General features: G+C 36.0%; 1 protein-coding gene across 3 annotated transcripts; it reads right to left on the reverse strand.

Moving 5' to 3' along the window:
* Positions 1–233: 233 nt before the first annotated feature.
* Positions 234–23,996, reverse strand: B4GALNT2 (beta-1,4-N-acetyl-galactosaminyltransferase 2 (SID blood group)). Of its 3 annotated transcripts, XM_087711879.1 has the most exons (11): positions 23,897–23,996; positions 18,901–19,074; positions 9,654–9,791; positions 8,849–8,955; positions 8,172–8,209; positions 5,971–6,151; positions 4,575–4,661; positions 2,905–3,092; positions 2,345–2,485; positions 1,846–2,065; positions 234–666 (listed from the first exon to the last, which is right to left on the reverse strand). In XM_087711879.1, exons 1-11 carry the CDS (start codon positions 23,917–23,919, stop codon positions 455–457), a joined length of 1,509 nt encoding a protein of 502 aa, XP_087568005.1. In that variant the 5' UTR covers positions 23,920–23,996; the 3' UTR covers positions 234–454. The 3 variants fall into 3 exon arrangements, with proteins under 3 accessions (XP_087568005.1, XP_087568006.1, XP_013930368.1); XM_087711880.1 differs by lacking the exons at positions 18,901–19,074; positions 23,897–23,996 and adding an exon at positions 9,921–10,184 and having other exon boundaries at positions 9,654–9,786; XM_014074893.2 differs by lacking the exons at positions 18,901–19,074; positions 23,897–23,996 and adding an exon at positions 9,921–10,184.
* Between the last annotated feature and the right edge of the window lie 2,734 nt (positions 23,997–26,730).

Below are 26,730 nucleotides of genomic sequence, written 5' to 3' on the forward strand. Positions count from 1 at the left end.
CACTGTGAATACAGTGAGTATTCACAAGTAAACAGTAGAGGCCTAAGAAATTCCTAGATAGTGATGTGTTCATCTTAAAAGGACAAAGGCCATTTTAATTCTCCCTGTACAAATGGGACACCTGCAGATTTGGAGGCATAATTTGAAGAATTATTTAAAAAGTAAATAGTTAAAAAAATTATTTAAAGAGAATGGGATTGAACAGAAATAATGGGTACAGGCTATAAGGTTGTCACAAGAATTTATTGTTATATATAAAGATCTGGAAGGAAGGAGAACTCTTCTATTAGAACTTCCATAATAGAGAAGATTCACAAAGTACATTAAAAACCATCATTTTTTGATGAAATCTGTAAAACATTGAGTTGTCAAGAGAAAAAAGTACAATTCCTAAAACAAAATAATTAAAAGTTGCTGAATTCATTCCAAAACTATTCAGACTTGGAAAAATCAATCACTTCTTTGTATAGCATTTCATTCTGTTTTTAAAGTAATGTAAGGGCATTTTAAAGTTAATTTCACTAACAAAGGCATTCCGAAATGTAGCATACAACTTTTCAGAATTGGCTTCTTGTGTGTTGGTGGGCCTGTGGCGTCGCTGGTGACCAATGATAACATCATTGCAGGAGCCAACCCTCAAGATTCCAAGCCCATCCACGAAATATTCTGGAAAGAGAAACAGAGAGGGGCACCCATATGTTAATTATATAAAGCATTTAAGAAAAAAAGGGCATGCAAGAATTGTATTTATACTTACCTTCCTTACACAGGGGAGGTATTTAGAAGACAGTGGAATCCACCCAGAAGACTTATGGGATAAACTCAAATGCTAGAAAGGGGAAAGCTATTTTTTCATGAATACTTATTTCCAACACAATTGCACAGGGATTGTCCACTACAAGGAGTAGATTGTCCACTACTCCAGAATTGATTGTGCTACAGAAATGCCTCCTCAGTAGTATAAGAGCAGGGCTACCATGATCTCCGTGTAAATTCTGTGTGGCAGCTTGACCACACAGTTGTTTTAAAAGTAAAGACAAGGATTAATGAACTATTGATACCATAAACTTTACTTTTCATCAGAAAGTCATTTTATAGAATTGTGGAGGATCAGAATCTGCTCATAACAAAAAAAAGTCAAAAATTCAGAATAAAATTTGAAAAATCCTGAGCACAAGTAGTAAATATTTGCATCTCTCTCTCCCTCCCTCCCCCTCTCCCTCCATCTCTAGTTGATTTCAATAGCAACTCATCTCAACAAGTGATTCTAGGTAACGTATATCATAAAAATTTAGCATTTCTTCTGATAATATTTATCAATAATTTTTAAACATCAATTAGCCTACTCACAAGTATTTTCAAAACAAGATTATAATTTAAAAGATATAAAAGCTAAATTAGTGTTTTCTTCCTGACTTGAATAATACAGGAATGAAATTTGGAGGATGGTACAGACTTAGGAAATTATTTGGAAATAATGCTATGAATGAATCTCACATGAACCAATCACCTTTCTGTGATTTTAAAAAGCCATTACATTATAAAAAGTCAATTCATTAAAATTAATGAAATTCTCTAAATCAGCGGCATCTCTTTCTCAGGAGGAGAAGCCTGGAACAAATAAGCTACCTTAATGAACAGCTGAAAGATTTTATGCTTGTGTGAACTCTGAAGTATTCCTCCTCAATCAGTTTTGAAGGGTGTGTAGCCCTGAAATATTGTAGTTTGAACTTTCTGTGAGCAAGGTATGCAAACAAACCCAGAATGCAGTATGATTTATCTGCTTCTGAAAAGGATTTTAGCCCCAAACATAATTAAAGGGAGGAGAAGAATTTAGGTGCTTACCTAAATGAGCCACCTTCTGTAGCTTAGGATCAAATCCAACACGCCTGCTTTCCTCTGTATGAGCCAGGAAGAAATTGACAACACAACTAGTCACTACACAGTTGGGAAAGCCTTCCAAGCGATGGTAGAAGCCACTTCTGATGTGCAAACAGCTGCTATCTTCTCCTTCCTCATAGAACATCTTAAATTTATATTCATTTCCTTCTACACTGCCTCCAACCTGTAAACAAAAAAAAAATGTTTTATACTATTCAGTCTTGTTCCCATTGCTTGTTGGTGTATACATTTTTAAAGATGCAAAGAATAGAAGTGCTTTTCTAGGCAAACTCTAGGGACCCTTGCAAGTTCAGCAGGGGGCATTTCAGTGAAATTGAAAAATTCTTTAATCTTGTCTACCGCATCTTAGCATTCTCTGGAATAGACAAAGTATGAAAATCTCCCTGTATTACACCAACAGACTGAACTATAAGAGAAGAGGAGCAAGTGACAAATGTCCTACCACATCCAAGTTGCTGTTCTCCAATACATCCACAAGTTTCTCAATCTTTGTTTTTTCAGTGAAGATGTAGTCGTCATCTAACCAAAGATAATATTTGGTTGTGACCTGTGAGATTGCAAGGTTCCTCCCTGCAAACCAGCCCTGATTAAAAATCCAAAAAAGAGGGTGAGAATGTGTAGATTAGGAATTAATTCAAATGCTGAGAAGCTCCGGATAATGGAAAGTCAAGAGCCAGTTGAAAATATAAGAGAAAACAAAAGAAAAAAGTTAAAAGTATGAAACAAAATTAGGAGATACCTAATAATAAGGAAGCAATAGATTAACTTCCCAATTTATTAAATTCAGTTTCTGCTTCCGTCTCTTGAACTTTTGCCTTGCTTTGTTTAGTTGACTAAATACTATTTATTTAATTTATAATCGATGGGAATAAAGTTAAGCTTGTACAATGGGCCATCAAGATTCTTTCTGCAACTTAATTACAAGAAGACCCAGTTGTTATCGTATGTAAAAACCCTTTATGGAAGTCCTAAAAGAAGAAGCCCCACATAGACATGTGGTACCTTTCCAAAAGGCATAATGAAATGCTGAACATTTGCTTCTTCAATCTTCTCTGGGTGTTCACTGTCATCTGCCACAATTATTGTTATATCCGGATAGTATTGTTTTATGCTTTTCAGGAGGATCCGCAGCTTGTGGTAGCGTAAAAATGATTTTATTGTGATGGTTACCATGTTTCTAAGGCTGTTATCTGAGACACAAAGTAGAGAAAGTAAAAGAGGAGACATCTAGCCAAGTCTATGGATAGCTTCATGACACAATTCAAGACTTTTTTTTGTAAAGCTAGAATTCCTCTTTTGAACCAAAAACCTTGGCTTAATATTGACCAGTATATACAGCTTGTTTTATTTTTCTGAACTGTTAGCTGCTATCAAGTGAGAAATCCCCAACTTGCACAAAAAGACTATGGAAGGATAACCTAATTTGACCAGTGCATCACTTCTCCTCTTTCAACTTTTTTTTGGGGGGGGCGCAGGGGGCGCTGAAAGAAATAGAGACCCAATAGTTCCCAATTGGAAAACATAGTCCCATCAGCCATATCAGTAGAAACAGGAATAGCTAGATGGGTTTGGGAATGAGGCCAGCAGCCAGAACTATGGTCTTTCTACAGCTAAAAAGTGACCAAGGATGACTAAAGTTCATAAATTGCCAGCAAGCATGGACATCAAAAGCTCTCTGCGGCAAAAAAAGAGCAAAGGAGTAAAATGTAAAAGTATACAAGAATAAAACCAGAGCGATAAAGGATAAGGCATATGGTAGAGAAATAAACTGTGAGGTACAAAGGGATAAGAAATGAGATCTGTTATAGAGTTAGGAATTAAAAGCCATAATTTATGAGTAAAATATATCCTTATTTTTATATCCTGCAATAAATGGAGATAAAAGTTCATCTATTATTTATTTATTTTATCTGCTTGATTAAGATTTTCACAAGAAAGCAAATTATGAATCTAGTTATTTATTTAGCAATAGAACTTAGACTTTTATGCCACTTCACAGTGCTTTTACAGCCCTCTCTAAGTGGTTTAGAGAGTCGGCATATTGCCCCAAAAAATCTGGGTCCTCATTTTACCGACCTCGGAAGGATGGAAGGCTGAATCAACCTTGAGCCTGGTGAGATTCGAACTGCCAAATTGCAGGCAGTCAGCAAAAATAGCCTGCAGTTCTGCATTCTAACCACTGTACCACCACAAGCTCTTTAATTAAATCAATCCATTTATTTGATTTATTATTTTATTTTATTGCCAATCTCAGCAAATGTCTCTGGGCAGCTTTTTATATTACATTGTAAAACAATAAAAACAGTAAAAACCATTAAAATAATTTTAAAAACATTAAAACGTCTAATTAGAGTACATACAAAGACATTTGGCCTGTTAACCGTGTAGCCAGGAGGCGGAGCCCTTGGTGCATGTAGTGCCCTAGACTTGGGAGCATAGCCAGGTTTTTAAACTTTTATGGAAAGATAAGAATGTCAGGGTCATTCTCATCTCATAAGGGAAGAGAGCAGAGGGCTGCTGCAGAAAAAGCTTGTCTTCTAGTCCCTGTCAGCTGACATTCTTTGGCTGATGAGATCTGCAGCATGCCCATCTTATTTGATCTAGTTGGACGGGCAGAAACTCTGGGGGAAAGATGGTCCGTAAGGTTTGCTAGTTGCATGTATGTAACTCACCTGGCCCTGGGTCAAATAGCCTAGGAAAGTGCAGTTGTCGAATGGTAACAGGAAATTTAACAAGGTAAGTTCCTTCTGTAAAATTCACTAGGAAACAAAAGAAAGGTAGCTGGTTATCAATTTTATGGCTATGCTTGGCAATATTTGTCATCTCTCGCTCGCACACCATATGTTAAAACTGAGAAGGAGAACCACTCCCTTATCTTCCAATATTGACAGTCGTCATCAGAGTTGATGGGAGTTATTCAATATCTGAAGCAACAAAACTCCCTGTCTAACTTTATATTCTTTTTCACCATAACCAATAAAAGAAATGAATCATTAATCTGTCTCACTCATATGCACGTACACACATACAAACAAACAAAATAGGCTTCCTTTGGTGCTTAAAAATGGCACAAGCCATACTGTCCAATTCCTTGTGGATGATATAGAGAATGATCAGTGATACCTCCTGCTTTAATTAGATTTCATTAGAGGAAGGATACATGATGAAAGCTCTCCAATAAACAACTAAAGATGCAATAGAGGGCAGTACTTTATATTTCACCCAAGCAATTTAGACCAATTTTCTACTTTTATTCTTTGTGCTTTCCACTCAATTGTAGAGTAGATTATTCAATCTCCTTTATGTGACTTAAACGTTTTATTTATTGTAGGCATTCATCTTGCCCTTAAGTTAACACATTTATATCATAGGTCTCAAAATAGTCAAAAACGGATCAGAAATATGAGAATAAACATATAAAAGAGGAAATGATGTCTTTGAATAAAAAGGGCTGCTCAAACGAAAAATAGTTATTTGCATTTGGTAGGGACTTGCCCAACCCTTACCTAGATGCCAAACAATGAGTAAGTCTATAAATCTGAATGGAGCATATGTACAGATGTGTGACTCTGCAATTGTATGTACTTTTAAATAAAACCAGAGGAACATCCATTCTGACTAAAAATAGACTTATATCAGTTCATTTAAGAAATGCCTGGAACAGAACCCGGAACCTTTTGAAATTAAAGCATGGGCATAATCAAATTAGAACATGGGTTTAATCAAAAGCAATCAACATTGTCCTGATTTCAGTGCAATACAGCCTCATGGTGTACTCCTCGGTTGCAAATGTCCTTTCTGAAAAAGAATGCTGTTTGCCTTCTCAGTTTTTAAAATAGTTTTTTCTCTCAAAGCTTCAAATTGGGAAGGTCAAACGATCATTTTTTGAAAATTTCAAAATAATGTGGCTTTGTAATTTTTTTTTTCAAGGGAGAACAAATTTTGAAGAGACAAAAGGTCACTGTTAACTAAAAGATGATGTTCCTTCTTCAAGTCTAGAGCAAGTCAAGTCAAGTCAAGGTGAACTCCCAATGAAGGGCTTGTCTAGTAGGACACATGCAAACTTACTCATATCCACTGCATCTAGTAGATATTTTGTACTAGTATATGTAACATGTTCGAGGATGTGATTCAAAAGCTTCACATAGGAAGTAGTAATGGTTAGTAATTTTGTCCCACGTCCTTGGACCACTTCTTCAGGAACATCAGCAAGGGTATTCAGATTACCAAAGGATGCTTGTAGAACTACCTGTAATAATTTTTTTAAAGGAAAAAAATCAGAAATTTTCATTTTCCAGTTACATCACATCAAACCAAAGCATTTGTCAATATTTGTGAGCCTTAAACCAGGACCATGAGAAAATGAAAAGTTATCCATGACAGCTAATTTCCTTTAGTTATTATTTTTATGAGGGTGGGATATATATATAGGACTTAAAATCAGGAGTTTGACAGTGCTTTTTCTGACTAACAAAATTTATTATAAGCTTTCTTAAGCTGATCGGATGCATAGAGTGCATCAGATAAACTGAGTGGCCACTCACAAATGCTTATACTTTTCAATAAAATTTGTAAGTTGGGGAAAAAGCTACAGATTCCCACTGATTTATTGCCACCATAGCTTCCCTCCTACAATGTCTGCAAAGGCTTACGAAAATGATTTGGTTAGAATGTTGCTTTGTGTGAATTAGATGGGTGGAATACTTATTAAACATTTCACATCTAAACATAAATGCTTGTAGAAATATTTCTTTTGTGGGTCAAGACTTGGACATCATAAGAATGTGTTTATACACAAACCCTTTTTTCAAGTGATAATTAATTTCAGAAATACCTCTCAGGTAGTCCATTAGTTACCATTCAAAGTTACAGTGGACCTCTCCAGGGATATTTATGACACTAGCAAAGTCAATGGGGAAGCCAGCAGGAAGTTGGAAGTTCTCTGCTTAACATGAAGTCTTTGTTTAAAAACCCATGTGGTACTTGCTTAATGATAGTAACCAGGGATTGCCAGAACTGCTACCACCAGGTGTCATAATCACATTTGTATCATTTGTAACAATCACATCACTTAATGATAGATGTTCCAGACCTCATTACTGAAGTTAACAGAGAATGACAGTATCTTTATTACAAGTAATTTGCATCCTCTCAGTGGACCTTTGTTTTGTGTGACTGCATTCTTGTCTGCAATGAAAATTATTTTCTATTTTTACTAGCTATAGCTAGTATTTACAAGTTTTATGCTGAGTCTAGTCACGATATTGAGTGAAACCATTAAGGGTTCAGATATCTATGATTTACTGCCCAGTCCTAATAGGGGAGCCTGACATTGGCCATTGTTTCACAAACCTCACAAAGGGACCTGGTCCTTGTGCATCTATGCTTCCAGAGACATAGCTGTCTTTTCCTGCCCCTGGAAATCTGTTTTTTTTTTTTAACAAAAGGAGAGCACTTGCACCAGCTTTCTCTACCCTGAGCCCTCCAGCTGTTTAGATGAACTCTAACAATCCTCAGCAATTGCTGTGCTAGCTGGGGAATTCTAAGAATTGAAATCTACATCTATTGCAGGGGTGTCAAACACACGACAACAAGTAGTCACATGACTAATCGCAACTTCCTCCCCCTTCGCTAAACCAGGGGTGGGCATGGCCAGTGTGTGACACATCTGGCATGAGGACTGGAAGTTTGACACCCCTATCTACTGGATGCTTAGGTGTTGGAAGGTGGTTTTTATAACTAACCTTAGCTGGGAGGAATAGAAGTGATGTACTTTTTCAAAGCTCTTTATTTTACAAACATACTATCATTCTCAAAATATTTCTTACTCATTAGCTGCCATGGAGGAACGATCAAACCAGCTGCTCTGGGCCATTAGACAACCAGTTTGCATCAAGTAAAAAACAGTCCTATCAGAGGGCCCAGCAAAACCTTTGGTACATATCTGGGATGTTCTACTGAGGAAGTACCATTGAAATGAAGAAGATAAAATGCATTTAAAGTTAGATGTGTTTTCAAATATGACAGGAAGTATCTTAGGCACAAAGACAGTTGGTGATCTTCAGCAGTCTCTCTCTCTTTCAGCCCCAGGAAGAAGGAAATGGCAAATTTCTAAAATCTTGCCAAGAAAACTCCAGGGACTTAACCAATCACTAGCTACATGGCAACACTAACTCACATGCACACACCCAGCAAAATGCTCCCTACTTCTCTTTTCTGGAAGTCTAGAATGATACTGCATGTTCCAAAACCTGAGAAAGCCACATTACCTTTAGATTTTCTCTACTTGTTCCATGGAAACCTAGCCCTTAAAAAAAGAAAAATAAATAAATAAACCCTTTTATTCAGTGAATGATAAATAGAGAGCCAACTAATGTGTTTTGCTTTTTAAAAGTTTAGTACAGTTTGATACCGTTGGAAATAAGAATCTTTTCACCACTGGAACTTTTGGGAGTCCCATCAGTGGAAAGAGCTGGTAAGTTACACCATAATGCATTCCAGATTGTCCTGATTGCTACCTACTTTTAAGATTGCTGCATTGGGAAGCAAATCCTGGCACAACTTATGATCACAATCAAACAACTATGAAACAACCAAGGGCCCATGTTTTACAGGATGCATTTCTGCTGAGAAATATAAACTGCAAGCTAGAGATTGGGAGGTCAATGCAGCCTTTTGAGATTTCAGTCACAGAAGATCACATTTTCTAGTTTTCAGTTAATTATTCAGTCTCATTTTTACACACCACCATATCTACTTTCTTATAAAGTCAAATGGTAGATGGTAAATACAGATCATCCAATCTTTTAAAGTCCTTTATCTCTGGAGGGAAAAGTAAGCCCAGCCAGCAAAGTAGAAATGTTTGCCTTTCAGCCAGTGAAAACCTTTGGGCAGTAAACTTAGACCAGGGTTGAAGTTTCTCCTTTAGATCTTGCTCTTGACCTACCTGGAAGAACAATGGTGTGCAAGGGCATCACCTCAGCCCCTTGAATGGGATAACTCAATGGAATATTTGGTGGAGCAATAAGGATATCTTTTTTCTTGGATGGATGCCTAAGATAAAGTAAATAAAAAGAAAAGAAGTTGTACTAGAACTCGTATCTATTATTGTTTTATGAAAAGCCAGGTGTTTTAAATGTTTTAGATGTTTTGGATTTTGTCTTGATCTAGGTTAGACTGAGAGGTAGTGGTTGGTCCAAAATTCCACAATTTGTGGATCAGGTTTTCCTAACACCAGATTCTGTCCTCCTAACATACAAAGCATGCACATACAACAGACCAGTTCAACATGCATACTTGTATTATTTAATTGACAATCAAAATGCCAAAGATATTTAGGCCAGAATCTTTTTTAAAGATTCAGTATGAAAGCATTGTTAAATTTAATTACAAATGCTGAGATAACATTCAAGTATCATTAAAAATATTTTTTTTAAATTAATTTTTTAAAAAATATAATTTTTTATTTTAAAAAATATTTAAAACTTTCCTATTTTTTGTAGTGCAATATATGTACAGTTATTCTGGAAACACTGCAAATCAAAGTTATGGCTACACAGGTCAGATTGTTTCAGATGAAAACACAGATCCAATGGGCTTGCTATCTTCAGAAATATAGCTATATATTCTGCGTCCCAATCATTAACTTGTACAAACCCTTTGTATGTTAGGAAGAAAATTCATCAAGAAAATTCTGATCCATGAATGCCTGATCCATTATATGAGTCTCATTTACAACACTTTATGGTTACCTGCTCTGATGATGTTTGAATTCCTTCTCACGTCTTTGCCTTACCGATTCAATTTTATCTTTATCTATATAGTTTTCCATTTGAAAGACCTCCATTTTATCAGTTTGGGAACACTCACAGTGATTCTTTGGACCTAACCTTGGGGAATAGAGGGAAAAAAATAGTCTAAAACATTTACCAAAGATTCATTTAATGCTTTCCCTAAAATTACCTAATGATATCTAAAGTGATTTTGTTCACATTGAATTATTGAAATATTTCTATCACCTCTCCCTCCTCTCCAGCTTCCATGGTTTCCTTGGGTAAACCCCTGTTACATAAAATCTTCAAGCTAAACTTTTTGTCTATATCAGGGGTCTGCAACCTTAAACACTCATAGAGCCATTTCAGAAAACAAAACATCGGGAGCCCGCCCTGCTGCGCAGGGGAGCCGGACCTCTTCCCTCCCTGCATCCGACGGCGGCTACTCCTTCCCGTTCCCTTCCTTTCCGAGCCGACGTGAAGGGGACTGCGGCTGGCGCTGAGCTGGCCACAAAGGACACGGAATCACAAAAAGCAGCCAGTCGTGGGAAAAGCATAGAAAACACTAGGAACACTGCGCGACTCTCGGCAAAGGCTTCCGCTCTCTCGGGGCAGAGTGCATTTTGCACGACTGGGGCCGGTAGAGAGATAGAGGTGCAAGTCCTGAGAATCAAACTCAATACTCCAGGATATTAATTGCAAAAATAAAGTTATTTAAAAGTGAGATTGAGGGAATAGAAAAATAATGAATGTTCGAATTATTGTGTAATTATGTAATATTGCTCTCCATTTCAAATGTTCTTAGTATGATTAGGGAATAGAGTGCCAAGATAATGGAGAAGCGGGCTTTTAAAGATGCCTGTTAATGTTTAACATCTAGACTGCAGGTTGAGCAAGCTGGGATAAGTTGGATGATATTATATAAATCAATAAATTAAGTGCCTATACTAAAGTACCTATAATAATAATAAAAAAACCCCGAATAACATTGCACTCATAAAAACACTTCTCCAAAGATCCATAAGGAATAGGTGTCAGTAAAAAAATGGTCCAAAGGTTGTTGGTTATTTGTGATTCAAATCGTTTTTTGAATTTATCTACCAGACAGGTTAGGTAGAGGGTTCTATTAAGATAACTATATCCTGCAAACATCCACATAGATTATGTTGACTTATATTATTAAAACATGGGATTTATTTGTGGTCTGAGCAAAGAAAATAATATTTACGTAGATAGTAGTAAACTCATTTTCTATGTTACGAACAAATAATTCAGGGTTTTGCTATCAAGTTTTGAAATATGTTTATATTCTAAGCCATTAGGTGGTTTACTACTACAAATAAGTGAATGGAGCTATTTTTCTATATAGTCTAGAAATTACTTTCCCATATGCGTGACCCGTCAAAAGCGCGGACGACAAAAGCGCGATCGACAAAATCGCGCCTTTGATGTCATCACAGCGCGACGAAAAAGATCGAAAAATTCAAATAAAAATTAATAAAAATTAAATTAAAGCAAGCCAATTCACATAAAGGTAAGGGTTAGGTTTAGGGTTAGGGTTAGGGTTAGGTTAAGGGTTAGGGTTAGCTTTAGAGCGTTAGCGTTAGCGTTAGGGTTAGGTTAAGGGTTAGCGTTAGGTTTTTCATTACTTTAACGGTTAGGTTTAGGGTTAGGTTTAGGGTTAGGTTAAGAGTTAGGTTTAGGGTTAGGTTTAGGGTTAGGTTTGGGGGGCTTAGGGTAAGGTTTTCGCTTTATTTTTACATTTTTCGAACTTTTTCGTCGCGCTGTGATGACGTCACAGCGCGCTTTTGTCGAGCGCGATTTTGTCCTACGCGCTTTTGTGGTGGAACCCTGTCAGAAGTTTTTACACTAGTGTTCATATTATGTTTATTTGGATTATAGGTCAATATATATATCTACCATATAATGATGTCATATGGACATCCTAAACCACACCTGTGTGGATTGCATGTAATATAGTATTCTAGATATTAGTATACGGCTTTTTATTTTTTTCCTCTCTAGACAGTTGTTAGATATAGAAATCTTTATACTTCAATGCACTTATATATTAGTTTCATCTCTCAGTAATACAGCCCTGAAAAACAATAATATAATCTTCATTATATAATATGTCAAAGCTGTACTAATATTTATGTGACATATAAGTTAAAGGAAGCAGAACTTCAATGACAACATCAGTTTTTGATAACTTTCTCCTGGCAAATGCTATTATCCAGAGGTGTGCTTCACTTAACAACCGATTCACTGGTTGTGAGCGTGCATGCACCTCTTTAGGGCTGAAACGCAGTTTCAAACATGCAGCTAATCTACTCAGGCAGCTCCAGTGAGTATAGCAGGCACTACATGGAACTCAGCTGGGCAGTGTTTGTCAGCGGGGGAGGGGGGAGACGAGCTAGAAAGTTAGTTATATATGGAAAGGATAGTGCAGAGGCGACTGATCACAACTACTGGTTCAATTGAACCGGTCTTACCAGGCAGAAGCCCACCACTGCCCTTATCTAGGTCTTTACTTAGTCTCTGGTTTTCAGAAACATATGAATGCATATCTAGTTGTAACCCAATGCAACTAAAAGAGATTCTATGTGTGGGAAACAGTATTTGTCCATATACTCAATGGAACATATATGGAAAACTTATATAGAAATGTATCTTCAGTAAACAGCCTTGAGATTAAAAGAAGCATTCAGTGAGAAAAAGTCATTTACTGCTTCATAAACCTTTAGCAAACATTAAATTTATAACATTAAAAAATGTTATAAACCCAATTTCTTTGTTTGCTGAGCTATCATGACCAACTGCGTCATAACCAATAAAACCAAACTGAAACTTCTTTACATTAACCCCCATCAATGTATTTAGAAAATTCCAGGAGAATAACAATCAAGATTACCGTAAATCTTTTTGGATTAAAATAAACTGAAAAATCACAGAGATTAGTAATGTTACCTTTCTATATAAAATAATTTCATATGATTTTTCCATTTGTGTATCCATTAAGCCCAAAGGAAAAGTTTATGCTTTCATTCACTTATTTAATTTTCATCAAAATACATGCCTGAATCCCATATTTTCTAGCTTTGTTATATATCCACCAAATATGAAAAATATTCTCCCAGTTTCATTACATTCCCAACAAATATTTGAAATTGTTTTACACTATTTTGAGAATTTCATTGGTGGTATCCATCAGCAATACCTCATTTTATCAAAGTGCTCTTTAAGAATATAATTCAGTGTAAATTTCAACCCATTTTTCTACGTGTTCCTCCACTGGTCCTATTTTTATATTATATCAAAATTTTGTCTATTTTATCATATAATTTTAAATTTGTTCATGCTCTATTTACTTTGTCAATAGAGGTTTATATATCTTAGCAATAATATGTACATCAAATTTATTTTTACTCTTTTCAAATCAATAATTCTACAGAACTCTACATCAAATTTATTTAACCATTTTAATTTAAAATTGTTCTTTTCCAATATAAATTGTTCCATTTAGCTGAGAATAGGAAAACCAATGACGTATAAGTCCTAAAAGTTTTCTCTTGCTTTTTAAGTTAAATTTTCCTTGAGAAAAATTCAATAAATCAGAAAAGGTTAATAATTTTTGTTTAATTATATTTTCTTTTTGAAAAAAGTCTTTTTGAGATGACAACATATAGAGATTTTAGGGGACAATTTTGCTTTATACTTACTCCAATAAATCTAATACATCTAATACAATTATTTTAAAAGTCCATATTTGCCTTGACTTTACATACAACAAATATGCTCAAAGATAGAATGATTTAGAAATACCTACAGTGAAAAAATGTATGGTGAACCTACAGAGATAGAAAAATTGACAAATTTAATAAAAGAAAGATTTTGGAAAATTTTGCTTTTTTATTTATTTAGTTTGTCAAACATGTACAAGATAACAGGCATAAGTATAAAGATGGACATGAACAAAGGAAATGAGTACAATTAAATGGGGACAGTAGATCAGGGATGGTAAACACACTGGTGCACTTATGCATGCCCCCTTTACGGACCTCTTAGGAATGGGAGACAGTTTAACGTTGAAGCTGTGGGGGTTTGAGGATGTAACAATGGAGTGAGGTAGAGCATTCCAGATGTTGACCTCTCTGTTGCTGAAGTATTTTCTGCAATTGAGTTTGGAGTGGTTAACCTTGAGTTTGTATCCGTTGTTTCCCCTTGTATTATTGAGGTTGAAGCTGAAGTAGTTGTTGACAGGTAGCAGATAGTTTTGTGTACTATGCTTAGGTCAGACCATAGGCGACATAGTTCCAGGTTGTCAAACCTAAAATTTCTAGTGAGTTTATTGTGGAGTTGAATTTGCGTTTGCTGGTCTCAATCTTGCAAACAATTCTGCAGAAGCATGGGGCCACCGAGCCGTCACTGTTTTTGAACTCAGGGCAGTGGTGGGTTGCTTATCCCGTTCCAACCGGTTCGGTTGGAACGGGGCCGGCAGCATCCTCGTGCACGCGCGCAGTTCACGCATGCATTGTAGCGCCTGCGCGATGCTCCAGCTGCTCACGGAGAATTCCGCAGGCGCTGTATGTGCCATGCACCTGCGTGGAAGCGCAGAAGCCTTCAAAGACTGGTAACGAGCGTGGGCGAGCGGGTGGGCCCTTCAGCGTTCCCGGAAGTTACTTCCGGGTTCACCGACCAACCGGTTCCGGGGACCACCGCAAACCGGTTGAAACCCACCCCTGACTCAGGGCCACTGCAGGAAACATCGATGATTTCATCAAGAGAGATGGTTGATGCCTGAAAGTTGCTGATGATGTTATGAACTTTCTGATGTCATCGGATTCATTGGTGTCCTCAAGTCCAGATAAGATAGCATTGGGACGCTTCTTTTCGCATTCAATCGCGTCTTTGATGATGATGGAGATGTTACTTGCAGGGTTGGTGGTTTCCTGTGGTAGTGGTTGTTGGATTGGGATAGGATAGGATTTCAGGATGTTGGAGCTTCTCTTTTCTATGTTATATCTTTTTTTCCCCCCAAGGGAAAAAAACGACCCTTTCAAGTAGGGCAATAAATTTGTCTTCTCTGGGTCTGCATGATGGGCAGAAAAGTGGAAACACAAACTGGGAGGTTTTAAGTGATGCTGATTGTAGGAACTGGGCTATGCTTTTGGTTAAGCCCAAGCACTTATGGCAAGCATACATGTCACATAGAGAGCACTTCATGGTACCCTTGTTCTCCTCGAAAGCTTCTTTACAGATGAAGCATATGCAGGAGTCATGTGGCTTATGAGTAGAGATCTCCTTCTTTTTGGGTGGGGATTTGGCAGTGGAATGTTTGCCTGGCATAGTAGGTTTGCTATAGAGGCACCGATTAACCTTTCCTGATTTGTTTGTGCCACAGAGTGCCTACCATCCCTGTCCTACTGTCCTCATTTATTTGTACTCTCAACTGTGTCACCCCTCAGCTGGGCTACCTCTTACTTCTTTATTCAGGGAGTTCAAATTTTCTTTTTAATCCCTCCTATAGCTAATCTTGATGTTGCCCTCTTTATATAATTTGTAATCAACACATGTATTGAAAATGACAGATAAATAAAATTTGCAAAGTAAAACAACTTAAAAGGTGGGGGAGTATTTCAACTGAGAGTAAAAAAAGAAATGTCAGGTTGTTTGTGTAAAAAAGATTGTACAAATATATAACAAAAACAAAAATCCACAAAATATTTAAAAGTATTAGAAATTTAAAAATGTTGTAAAAAAATTGGAGCCTCTGACTATTTATAATCCACAAAAGAAGGTAGAATGATAATTGCAGTTCAGGACAATAAAAGCAGTTCAGGGCAAGTTATCATCTAGGTAATAAAAATTTACAGTTCGGCTGTAAAATATTGCAATAGTTGAAAGCAACTTTTTAAAATATTCACTCAGTTGTCTCAGGATCATTCAATATATTTTAAAAATTGTATTCAATTCATTTATGATTATTTAGTAAATAAAGACTGGAGTCTTTATAAATCCTTACAAATATGCAGAGAAAAAAAGAAAGAAAAAAACCCTTGTAAACAGATCTGCACTTCATTAGAGGAAGAGGGAAAAGAACACTCAGATCTGTATATAATTCATTTAACAATTATGTTCTGTTAACAGTAAAAAGAACTATGGAGTCAATATTGAAGAAAAATAGTTCAGTCTATATAAAGAAATTTTTCTTAATACTAGTATTTTCTCAAGGTCATCAGGAAAACAAAGGAACTGCAGTCTGATTATGCTACAAACCAGAATCAATTTCTTTGCATCCAAATAAATGTTTGATTCCCAAAATTTATCTATAACTGTCTGGTTTAGTTATGCAACCCAACAAGACAGACACAGACTTCAGAGGATAATTAGAACTGCAGAAAAAATGATTACTGCCAACCTGCCTTCCATTGAGGACCTGTACACTGCACGAGTCAAAAAGAGGGCTGTTAAAATATTTATAGACCCCTTGCATCCTGGACATAAATTGTTTTAACTCCTACCCTCAAAACAACACTATAGATTACTGCATACCAAGACACCTAGGCACAAGAACAGTTCACCCCCGCCCCAACACCATCACTCTGCTAAACCAATAATTCCCTCCCCACTGTCAAACTATTCACTAAGGCTGTATTACTATTAGTCTTCTCATCGTTCCTATCAGCCATCTCCTCCCACTTATGACTGCAGGTCTGTAACTTTTTTCGCTTGTATCCTTATGATTTATATTGATATTGATTGTTTCCTAATTGCTTATTTGTTCCCTAGGGATAGTTCCTTAAGGGATAGTTCCCTTAACTATAATTAAGTGTTGTACCTTATGATTCTTCACAAATGTATCTTTTTATGTACATTGAAAGCATATGCACCAAAGACAAATTTCTCTCTACATGCACAGCTGGAGAACCTGTTCAAAAGATTCTCTTTTTTTTCTTTTCTATTTCTACTTTTTCTTCTTCTTCTACTTGGTCTTTTTTCTAGAAAGAAATTAAAAGCTGATTGGGGGTTGGATGATTGGAATTGTATTGGATTATCAAAAAGTTAGCTTTAGAGTAGGAGTTTGAATGTTCTCATGTTTATTTCTGTACCAAAGATGGTGTGAAGTATTTATTTTTCTATTTCTCTTACTTTTTCCTTCTTTTTCCTTCTCTGCACTTTTATTTTTATTCTTCCCTGATTTTCTTTTTTCTTTTTTTGTTTTCAAATTTTTTATTTCTGTTTATCTTTGAACTTTGTATTTTTTTGAAAATAAATAAAAGTTGATCAACAAAGTATTTTATTTATTTATTTATTTGGTTTGTCAAACATGTACAAGATAATAGGTATAAGCATAAACATGGAAATGAACACAGGAAATGGGTATAAATAAGTGGGAACAGTAGGACAGGGATAGTAGGCATGCCTGATGCGCTTATGCACACCCCCTTACAGACCTCTTAGGAGGTCCACAGTAGACAGTTTAAAGTTAAAGTTACAGGGGTTTGAGGATGTAACAACAGAGTCGGGTTGTGCATTCTGGGTACTTGAGAGACCGCCTGCTGCCAATTACCTCCCACAGACCCATTAGATCTCACAGGGTTGGCCTCCTCCGGGTGCCATCTACCAGCCAATGCCACCTGGCTATTACCAGGGGGAGGGCCTTCTCTGTGGCAGCTCCGGCCCTCTGGAATGAACTCCCCGCAGGGATTCGGACCCTCACCTCTCTCCAGGCCTTCCGAAAAGCCGTCAAAACCTGGCTTTGCTGGCAGGCCTGGAGGTGATGAGTTCCCTCCCCTCTCGACATGTATGATTGTGCGACTGTTGTCCACTTTTATTATTTGTATTTTGTCTTTTATGTTCCCCCTTTTCTTCCCCTTGAATTGTTCACCGCCCTGAGTCCTCCCGGAGAAGGGCGGCATACAAATAATAAAATACGAATACGAATACATTCCAGGCATTGCACTCTGTTGCTGAAGTCATATTTTCTGCAATTGGGTTTGGAGCGATTTACCTTGAATTTGTATCTATTGTTTTCCCGTGTATTATTGTGGTTAAAGCTGAAGTAGTCATTGACAGGTAGGACGTTGTAGCAGACAATTTTGTGTACTACACTTAGGTCAGACTTTAGTTGGTATAGTTCTAGGTTGTCCAGGTCCAAAATTTATAAAACAGAGCATTTGTTGGTTGAGATTTGGAGTTGCCAATTGTTCGACCATTCTGATACATAATTAAGGACGTTTTGTAGGTCAGAAGTATTATTGGTGGTGTTAAATAGTTTTATGTCATCCGCAAAGAGGAAACAGTTACTTATCACATGATAACAAATGTCATATAAAGTAATATCACTTCCTTAAATATATCATTATTTAAGTAAGGCATAACAAAGGTCAGCAAAATTTGCACAGCACCTGAAAGAGAAATTTTCTTGCTCCCTCCCCACAAACTTTCATTCATTTTGATGAACCAGAATTAGCTTTAGTAAAGGAAATAACTAGCTAGGAGTTCACTAGCAGTCATTGCTAAGGAGAAGACCTGACCTTGATAAATTATGGTAGAATTTCTACTTCTTCTGAAGAAATTTGAAGAAAATGCTCAGCCATTTCCTACTAATTGGATGAATGTCCAATGGCCTTTTATGCCTTGTTCTAAGTGAAACTTACACCAGAAAAGCTTGTGTAGTCTTCTCTAGCCACACTTTTGGTTAAACTATCATATGATATCACTTCTTTGGATAGAATTTCTCCTTAGTCATAACTTCTAGGCTCCAGAAACACTCCATGCCGCATTACTGCCACAATCTATCTCTTCTTTGGCAAGTAGCTGAGATTTTCACGACTTTACTACTATTGGCAGAATGAAAACTGTTATATGTGCTCTTACATATCTACATGCATCCAGCATCCAGGCCAAACTTCCTAATTAGATTGCGTTGCTTTATTTCTACTGAAAAATATTTTTATTTCCACTTTCAAACTTTTTTTAAAAAATATTTCTAAGCACTTATGAGAGTAGGCATACTTAGGATCACCAATCATAATTAACATTCGTATCCCAAAGTTATGTCTTTACACTGGTCTTCTTTAATTGTCTAGCTTGTTCTTGCATCTATAATCAATATTTTAATAGAAAGGTTCAAAGAGAAATGTGTTAAAATTACCTCTGTTACACCCCCTTGCAATTTTACATGTTCCTAAAGAAGCAGCATTGTACTTAGAAAACTTACCACATTCCATCAAATAGAAATATGGTTTTGTATTCTTCTTCTGGAAGAAGTTTAAAAAGAGATGCTTCCTCTTGAAATTTCCCCATCATGTTGGCTTTGATATCATTTTTTGTCAGTATGAAGGCGTACGTGACAAGAATCACACAAACTATTACTGCATATAAATATTTGGATCTACAGAAAAACAGGAAAAAAAACCAGTTTCCAAACAATTCACCATTTACATATAATGAAACCATGGGTTCTTGCAAAAGGTAAAAATATTTGTCATTGTGTCGGCTATAAAGGAAAGCAACTCTGACTCCTGGAATGAATCAATATACTGTATTTTACAAAGTATAAGACACACTTCCCACTCTAAAAGAGGCTGCAAATTTGGGTGCTTCTTATGTTCTGAATATAGCTTTTTTGAAGCTTTTTTTCAGCCCTAATGAAGCGCTCACGAGTGAAGCGATCTTCCCCCTGCAATCTTCCCTTTGCCTGCTTTTCTCATTGCTGCTCCCTTCGAAGATCAGCTGTGTTTTAGAAGCTGTTTTTTTATCCCCAACTAGGGGATAAAAAGCATGTGTGGTGCACTCAAAACTAGTAAATTTATATGCTGAAGCTGACCAGATTAAGGACCCAAGCCAGATTAATACCTGGTAGGCAAAATTTCTTTTTCCTATTTTCCTCCCCCAAAACTAAGGTGTGTCTTATACTCTAGTATGTCTTATACTCCAGTGCGTCTTCTCCTCCGAAAAATACGGTAGATTCATTTAACTCGGATTTATCCAATGCCTCTGTCATCTTTGCAGTAAAATTTTGTAACATGCACATTTGTTTTTCCTGAAAACTTTTGCAAAACAGGAAGAACTATAAAAAGGGTACTTTAGGAATTATAATCCCATCTGTAGTTCATCTTTACAAAATCGAAGTAAAATTATAGGTTGAACATCTATTAAAGTGGGTAGTATATGATTTGCTGAGATGAAGAATATGTTGAAAGAAGTAAAAATGGCTTTGTATTAGAATGTGTTTCTGTCCACCTGTTATATGGAAGTCAAATTTGGATATGTCAGGAACAAAAAACTGAAAGAACTTTTTTCCTCTTTATTTATACTTTATACTTCTCTATTTCTTTGAGTTCTTTTAGTCTTTTTCTGTATTTTTATCTTATAATGGAATTTAATAAAAAAATAAGAATAAAGGGAAATTAATATACCAAGAAAGAGTGAATTGGTCTAATAGAAATGAAAAACAGAAAGTTGTTGAATGTAGTTGATGAATTGAGAAATAAGAATTTTAAAGAACAAAAGGCAATCTGATGCAAATGAAAATTGAGAAATAAGAGTAGAAAATATGGAGACCTAGGACTAATCTTGGTATAAACTAGATTTAGCTATGTTTCCTTTTCTTTTTCTCTCATACCTTTCAATTTTTTTGGTTAACAATTTTAATTCCTTTTCTAAAGTATTTTCTTCACTTTGCCTAATGTTGCTTATCCTGAAAAGTAAAGCTGCATCTAACAGACCCCTCACACACCCAAGGTACTTGACCCTGCAATTTAACCCACAGGATCAGCCTTCATGCCAGAGCAGCATAGAAAGGACCAGAGACCCCCAAAAGGTATGACTACTCAGCACCTTTTCACCACAGCAATGCACAATCAGCTAATCAAACCACCATAGACCTTGCCAATTTAGTCACACAAGGACTTAAAAGGTTTGACAATCATCCTGAGAGCTCTAGAGCTTGCCGATTGTCCTTCCAAAATGTCATCAGAGGCTTGGATCTGCTGCATAGTGAGGAGATAGATCTAATAATTAAATGGCTTGGAAGTGAATCTGCTGAGCATGCAAAGTGAATCAGGACAATAAGTATAAACTATTCTGAAACATGCCATTGGAACAATCTGGGCAGACTTGATGAATGCTACGGCTCAACAGAAGCAGTGGAGAATGCACTGTTCAAAAGACTTGATAGGTTTCCCAGGATACCCAGCAGAGCCTATCAGAAACTTAAGGAACTTAGCGACTTACTAATGGAACTTCAAGTAGCTAAGTCGGAAGGGGACTTGCAAAGGACTTGCATTCCTTGGCAAAACCAGATATGTCAACCCCATTGTACAGAAGTTACCATATAATTTACAAGAGCAGTGAATTACACCTGGCTCCAAATATAAAAGAGACACAATGTTCCATTTCCTCCTTTCTCTGTTTTTGTGTACTTTGTGTGCACTCCATATTCTGTCTTGTTTGCATCTGGCTACCAAGTCAAGTCGGTAGATGGGAAAATATGCCTGACTTTACCAACTCTTATTGAATGCAACTAGATTCCTGACCATAGAACTGAAATCCCTACACCAGATGCAGGAATTCATTACCCACATTTGAACCGCATAGCATATCTGATACCAGAGTTCAATCCTCAGGGTCAGATAGTCTTGCTCCTAGGGAGAGATATTTTATGAGTCCATAAGGTGAGAGCTCAGATCAATGATAAACCACAATGCTCCTTACGGTCAAAAATTAAACCTAAATCAAGATATAATTCCAGAAGAAAAAATAGAACAATAGAAAAAGCTGAATTATCCACAGTACCAGAAACTTTTTGTGGTACCTGAAATAGCACTAAAAGAAAGAATAACAATGATGGAACTAACAGAAGCAATTGAAAGACAAAAGAATGGCAAAACACCAGGTCCAGATGGACTACCAGCAGAACTATACAAAACATTACAATATACCATAGGTAATTCAATGTTGGAAGTATTTAATGAACTACTGACAGAGGAGAAAGTACCAAATTCTTGGAGGTATGGAGATAAAAAGGAAGAATATAAATTATAGGTATTTGCAGTTAATCTGGACTTTATCTTAGAAGAACTACAAGAAACAGGTCTTAAATTACTGAAAAGAATAGAAGAGTATGGTGAAGTGGCAGGTTTGAAAATAAACAAAGAAAAAAACTAAAATCTTAATGAAGAATATTACAGAAAAGCAAAACAGACAGCTAATGAACAGATTAGATATCCAGTTTACAAAGAAAGTAAAATATCTAGGATTCAATTAACAGTGAGAATTAAGGAAGATAATTATTATAAGCTAATACAACAAATTAAAATAGACCTATAAAAATTGAAAAGCTTGCAACTATAACTAATAGGAAGAATAGCCACAATTAAGATGAATGTATTACCGAGGTTACTATATTTATTTCAAACAATCCCAATAAGACTGGAGAAAAAAATATTTTGAAGATCTTAGTAAATTAATAATAAAATATATCAGGCAGGGAAGAAAGGCAAGAATTAATTTAAAAATGTTACAGGATGTAAGGTTTGGGATTACCAAATTGAGAATGATATTATCATGCAGCGGCGGTAATATGAATGAAAGAATGGATTGTACTGAGAAACACAAGATTATTGACACTGGAGGAACACAATTTGCAATTGGGTTGGCATGCCTTTTTATAGTATGGGGAAAGTAAGAGACATGGTTACTTTCAAAGACACTATATAAGAAATGCTTTACTGTTAACATAGAAGAGAACAACAATATTTTAAAGATACCGGTTTGACTTTCAACAATGGAAGCACTAATGCACCCAAATATTATGAATAAGAGGAAGATACAAAGATATTTTGACTGAAAAGGGGGAACTCAAAACTAAGCAAGGACTAGAAAAACAAGGATCAATATGGGTTGGTATGCACAACTGCAAATACAATCAAGGTATGAAAAATATGCTAAATTATATGGTTTTTATATGGATTTGACAGAATTAGATAAGATATTAACAGGAACAGAAGAAAGGATGATTAAAAAAACTGCAGCTACTTATTGAATAATGAATTAGAAGAAGAACAAGTGAAGGAAACAATGATAGCTTGGGCAAAAAATATTTGGTTATACGATAGAACTAGCTAAATGGCAGCAATTATGGGATATAAATTATAAATTAACAATGTCAACTGCGTACAGAGAAAACTTGTCTAAGATGTTTTATAGATGGCATTTATAGACCGGCAAGATTGGCGAAGATGTTCAAAGATAAATCAGCTAAATATTGGAAATGTCACCAGACACCTGGCTTGTACTATCATATGTGGTGAACATGTATAGAAACAAAAAATATTGGACTAAAACAGACATGCAGTTGGAAAGGATGATACAACAACACACTGATTTGAAATCTGAAAATTCCTGTTGGGAATTTTACCACAAACTTATAGTAAAGAAAAGTATATTTAATTATCCATTTAATAACAGCGGTTAGGATTGTATTTGCACAAAATTGGAAAAGTGAAGAGATTCCCACAGAAAAGAATGTGATTAAGAAAATATTAAAATGTGCAGAAATGAACACTGGCAATTAAAGAGAAAAAGCAAGTTGATTATTATACTATATGGGAATCTTTTTATCGATGGTTAGAGAATAAATATAAGAATTAGAAATAAAAGTAGATGTGTAAAATATAAAAAATGTATCAACAGAGTTAACATAATTAATAGAGTTAAATAAATCAAGAAGAGGATTGTTATAGTATTAGACATTTAAGGTATAGGTAATTAAGCTAGGAATAGCTTAAATAATGAATATGATTGTAAATTTTAATTGTTATTACACAAAATATTTGAACCCAGATGACACATTGTTTAATGGAAGATGAATTGTTTATATTAAAATAAAATAAAAAAAACATTATACAAAACAAAAGAATAAGAGGACATAGCAAGAATAGAAGTCAACTGTCTTGCTAGTGGCAAAGAATGAATATATTAAAGAGGCTCATACATTAATTCTTGATTCTTCTATTAGAATAAGATACAATTTACCTCTTTTTCTTTGATCATAATCTTTTCCCTCTATGGCACATTTTAATCTGTTTGTCCTGTCATGCCAATTAAAACTTAGCTCAAGCAATTCTGAATACTTTTCCTACATTCCTACCTCTTTTATTATACAGTACTGGATTCTAGAAACCAGCATGAAAATGTGAAGATCTACTCACCTCCAAAAATTTTGAATTTTCATTCTTAGAAATTTACAACCAGTCAAAGGCAGGTAGTCGTCTGATTATTATGTATATCTCTACTCCTTTTACAGGTACATTTAAGCATTTATTCTTACAGAATAAAATGTCACATCCCACAACCATATAGTCATTAACGCCCAGCCACCCCACCCAGTGCTATTTCACCTAGTTTGGAATAGCAAATTATTTCCTAAAGACAATAAATTCCGTAAGCCATTTAGATATTAAAACCTATCCTTGGCTAGTCTCGTCTCTGGTTTATATATTTTAGAGAATTGCTCTCTTAACTCATAATGAGAAAGTACATTTAGAAGTAATCATTTGATTTTTGAGTCTTTGTAAATAATGGCATACTTGGAAAGGTTGCAGAGATTTATGATCTGGTCTACACAATACTCCTTTTTGTGTGATTTGATGTTTGAAGATTAGTTTTTAACTATAATTTAAAATACCTTATTTTTCGGAGTATAAGATGCACCAGAGTATAAGATGCACCAAGGTTGCACCAAGAGGCTTTTTTTTAAAAGTAGGTAGGTAGACAGAGGGATAGAGAGAGAGAGAAATAGGGGGAGAGAGAAATACAGTAGGTAGGTAGGGAGAAAGAGAGAGTGTGTGTGTAGGTAGGTGAGTAGATAGAGGGATAGAGAGAGAGAGAAATAGAAATAGAGAGAGAAGTACAGTAGGGAGAGAGAGGGGGGTAGATAGGTACATAGACAGATAGAGAGGGGGAGAGAGAAAAATACAGTAGATAGGTAGGGAGAGAAATGGTAGGTAGATAGATAGGTAGCAGTGATGGGATTCAGCCAGTTCGCACCAGTTCAGTTGTTAGTTTTCTGAGCAGTTTGGTGAACTGGTTGTCGGAAGAAATCATTAGGGCAGGGAACCGGTTGTTAAATTATTTGAATCTCACCACTGATAGGTAGATAGTAAGAAGGATAGAAAAAAAAAAGAGAGAGAGAGAGAGAGAGAGAGAGAGAGAGAGAGAGAGAGAGAGAGAGAGAGAGAAGGTAGATAGATGTTTCCAGGTGTATTTATCCATGTGCTGGAGAAGGAAATTGCTGACAATCTGAAGCACCTAAGTCTTTAATTTTGCTGGCACAGCACTCTGATCAATGTAATTCTCGTCAATCAGTTAAAGAGCTTTCCGAAAGAGAAAAAAAAGTTTTTGCACTCTACAAACATCCACCAAACGGCCCATTTTCTGTGAAAACAGGCTCTTTTTTTTTTAAAGGCATGAATAGCCTTGGGGGGGCTTGCAGAATGCTCCGGGCCTCCCCAAAATGAGCAAAAACGGTCTGTTTTTCATGAAAACAGACCTGTTTTTTGTCAAAAAAATTGCATGCATAGCCTTATGGAGGCTTATAGAGTGCTCCTGGGGACTGGGGGGGGGGAATGGCCCTTTTTTGCTCATTTCTGCCCTCCCCAGCCCCCAGAAGCTCTCTGAAAGCCTCCATAAGGGTATGCATGGCCAGTTTGGTGAAGGGTTGGGGCTTCGGGAGGAAAAAATGCTGCATTTGATGTATAAGATGCACCTAGATTTTCAGCCTCTTTTTTGAGGCAAAAAGGTGCGTCTTATACTCTGAAAAATACAGTAGTTTGCTTTGGTTTTAGAAATGCTTTATAGCTTTGAACCTAGTACTCCCAGTTGCAGAATGGAGGGACAGATTCAGGTGCAATTATAATGACACCAAATAGTTGTATGGATATTTGAGGATCCTAAACTCGTGAACTTTTCATCTTCGGTCCCGAGTAGGATATTGTCCCATTTGAGAGGCTTGCACAATTTCAGGGTTTTCTTGAAGTAGACATGGCAACTGGCCAAGAACATTTTGCACGGATTCATATATTTTTTTTGTCATTAATCTGTACTTGTTCCTGAACAGGTAAGCTCTCAAGATAATACATCATGTCCTCACAGATGAACCACCGTAATGTCCTCTACATGAACTCTTAGAAACTGCGGCTAATCCAGTGGGACAGGCATTTCTGGAAATATCTTCATATCCCCATGTGACACCATTGCTCTGTGAGCTGCACTGATTGCCAATTGGTTCTGAGTGCAATTCAAGATACTAGTAACCTCTTCTAAATCCCTTCATAGCAATGGAAAGTTATCTAAAAGAATGGTTCTCAACCTCATTAAATTTAAGAAGTATGGACTTTGACTCCCAGAATTTCCCAGTCAGAATGCTCATTGGAATATTCTGAGGTGTTGATGTTCACCCATTTTAAAATTGCTGAGGTTAAGAAACATTGATCTATTCTAGAATGCCCACTTCTGAAGCACTTCAGCTAGTGGATTCATTTATGGAATGTTTACAGAGGTTTTTCATGCATTTTTATTTTATTGCTATCACATACAAATAGAAAAGAAAAAAGAAAAATTCCAATATACAAGATTATGTTGAAAGAAAGAGAGAAAGAAATAAAGAAAGAGAAAGGAAGAAAGGAAGGGAAAGGGAAAGGGGAAAGAGAAAGAGAAGGAAATTTAAAGGCTTAGAATAAATACAAAGCTTGAATACAAAATCATTCTAGTATTTTAAAGTCCAGACTTGCTGAATTGTTCCAACAAACCAATTTAATAAATACAAAATTCTTCATAAATTGATAAATGTCAAATTTTTGATACCTAATTCAATACAGTAAAATTTTAAGCCTTATTCTACTAGCCAAAATAAAATTAATATTATTATGAATATTAGATCAAAATGGGACAAGGCAGCACAGATTTAAATAGTATGTGTCAAAGAATTTTGAGTTAAATTACATATCTAAAAAACTGACACCTACATTCACAGTAAACTTGGAAG

The sequence above is a fragment of the Thamnophis sirtalis genome, unplaced genomic scaffold (genome assembly GCF_051295495.1).
Source record: "Thamnophis sirtalis isolate CommonGarterSnake01/CBP01778 unplaced genomic scaffold, rThaSir2_p1.2 scaffold_4, whole genome shotgun sequence".
NCBI lineage: Eukaryota > Metazoa > Chordata > Lepidosauria > Squamata > Natricidae > Thamnophis > Thamnophis sirtalis.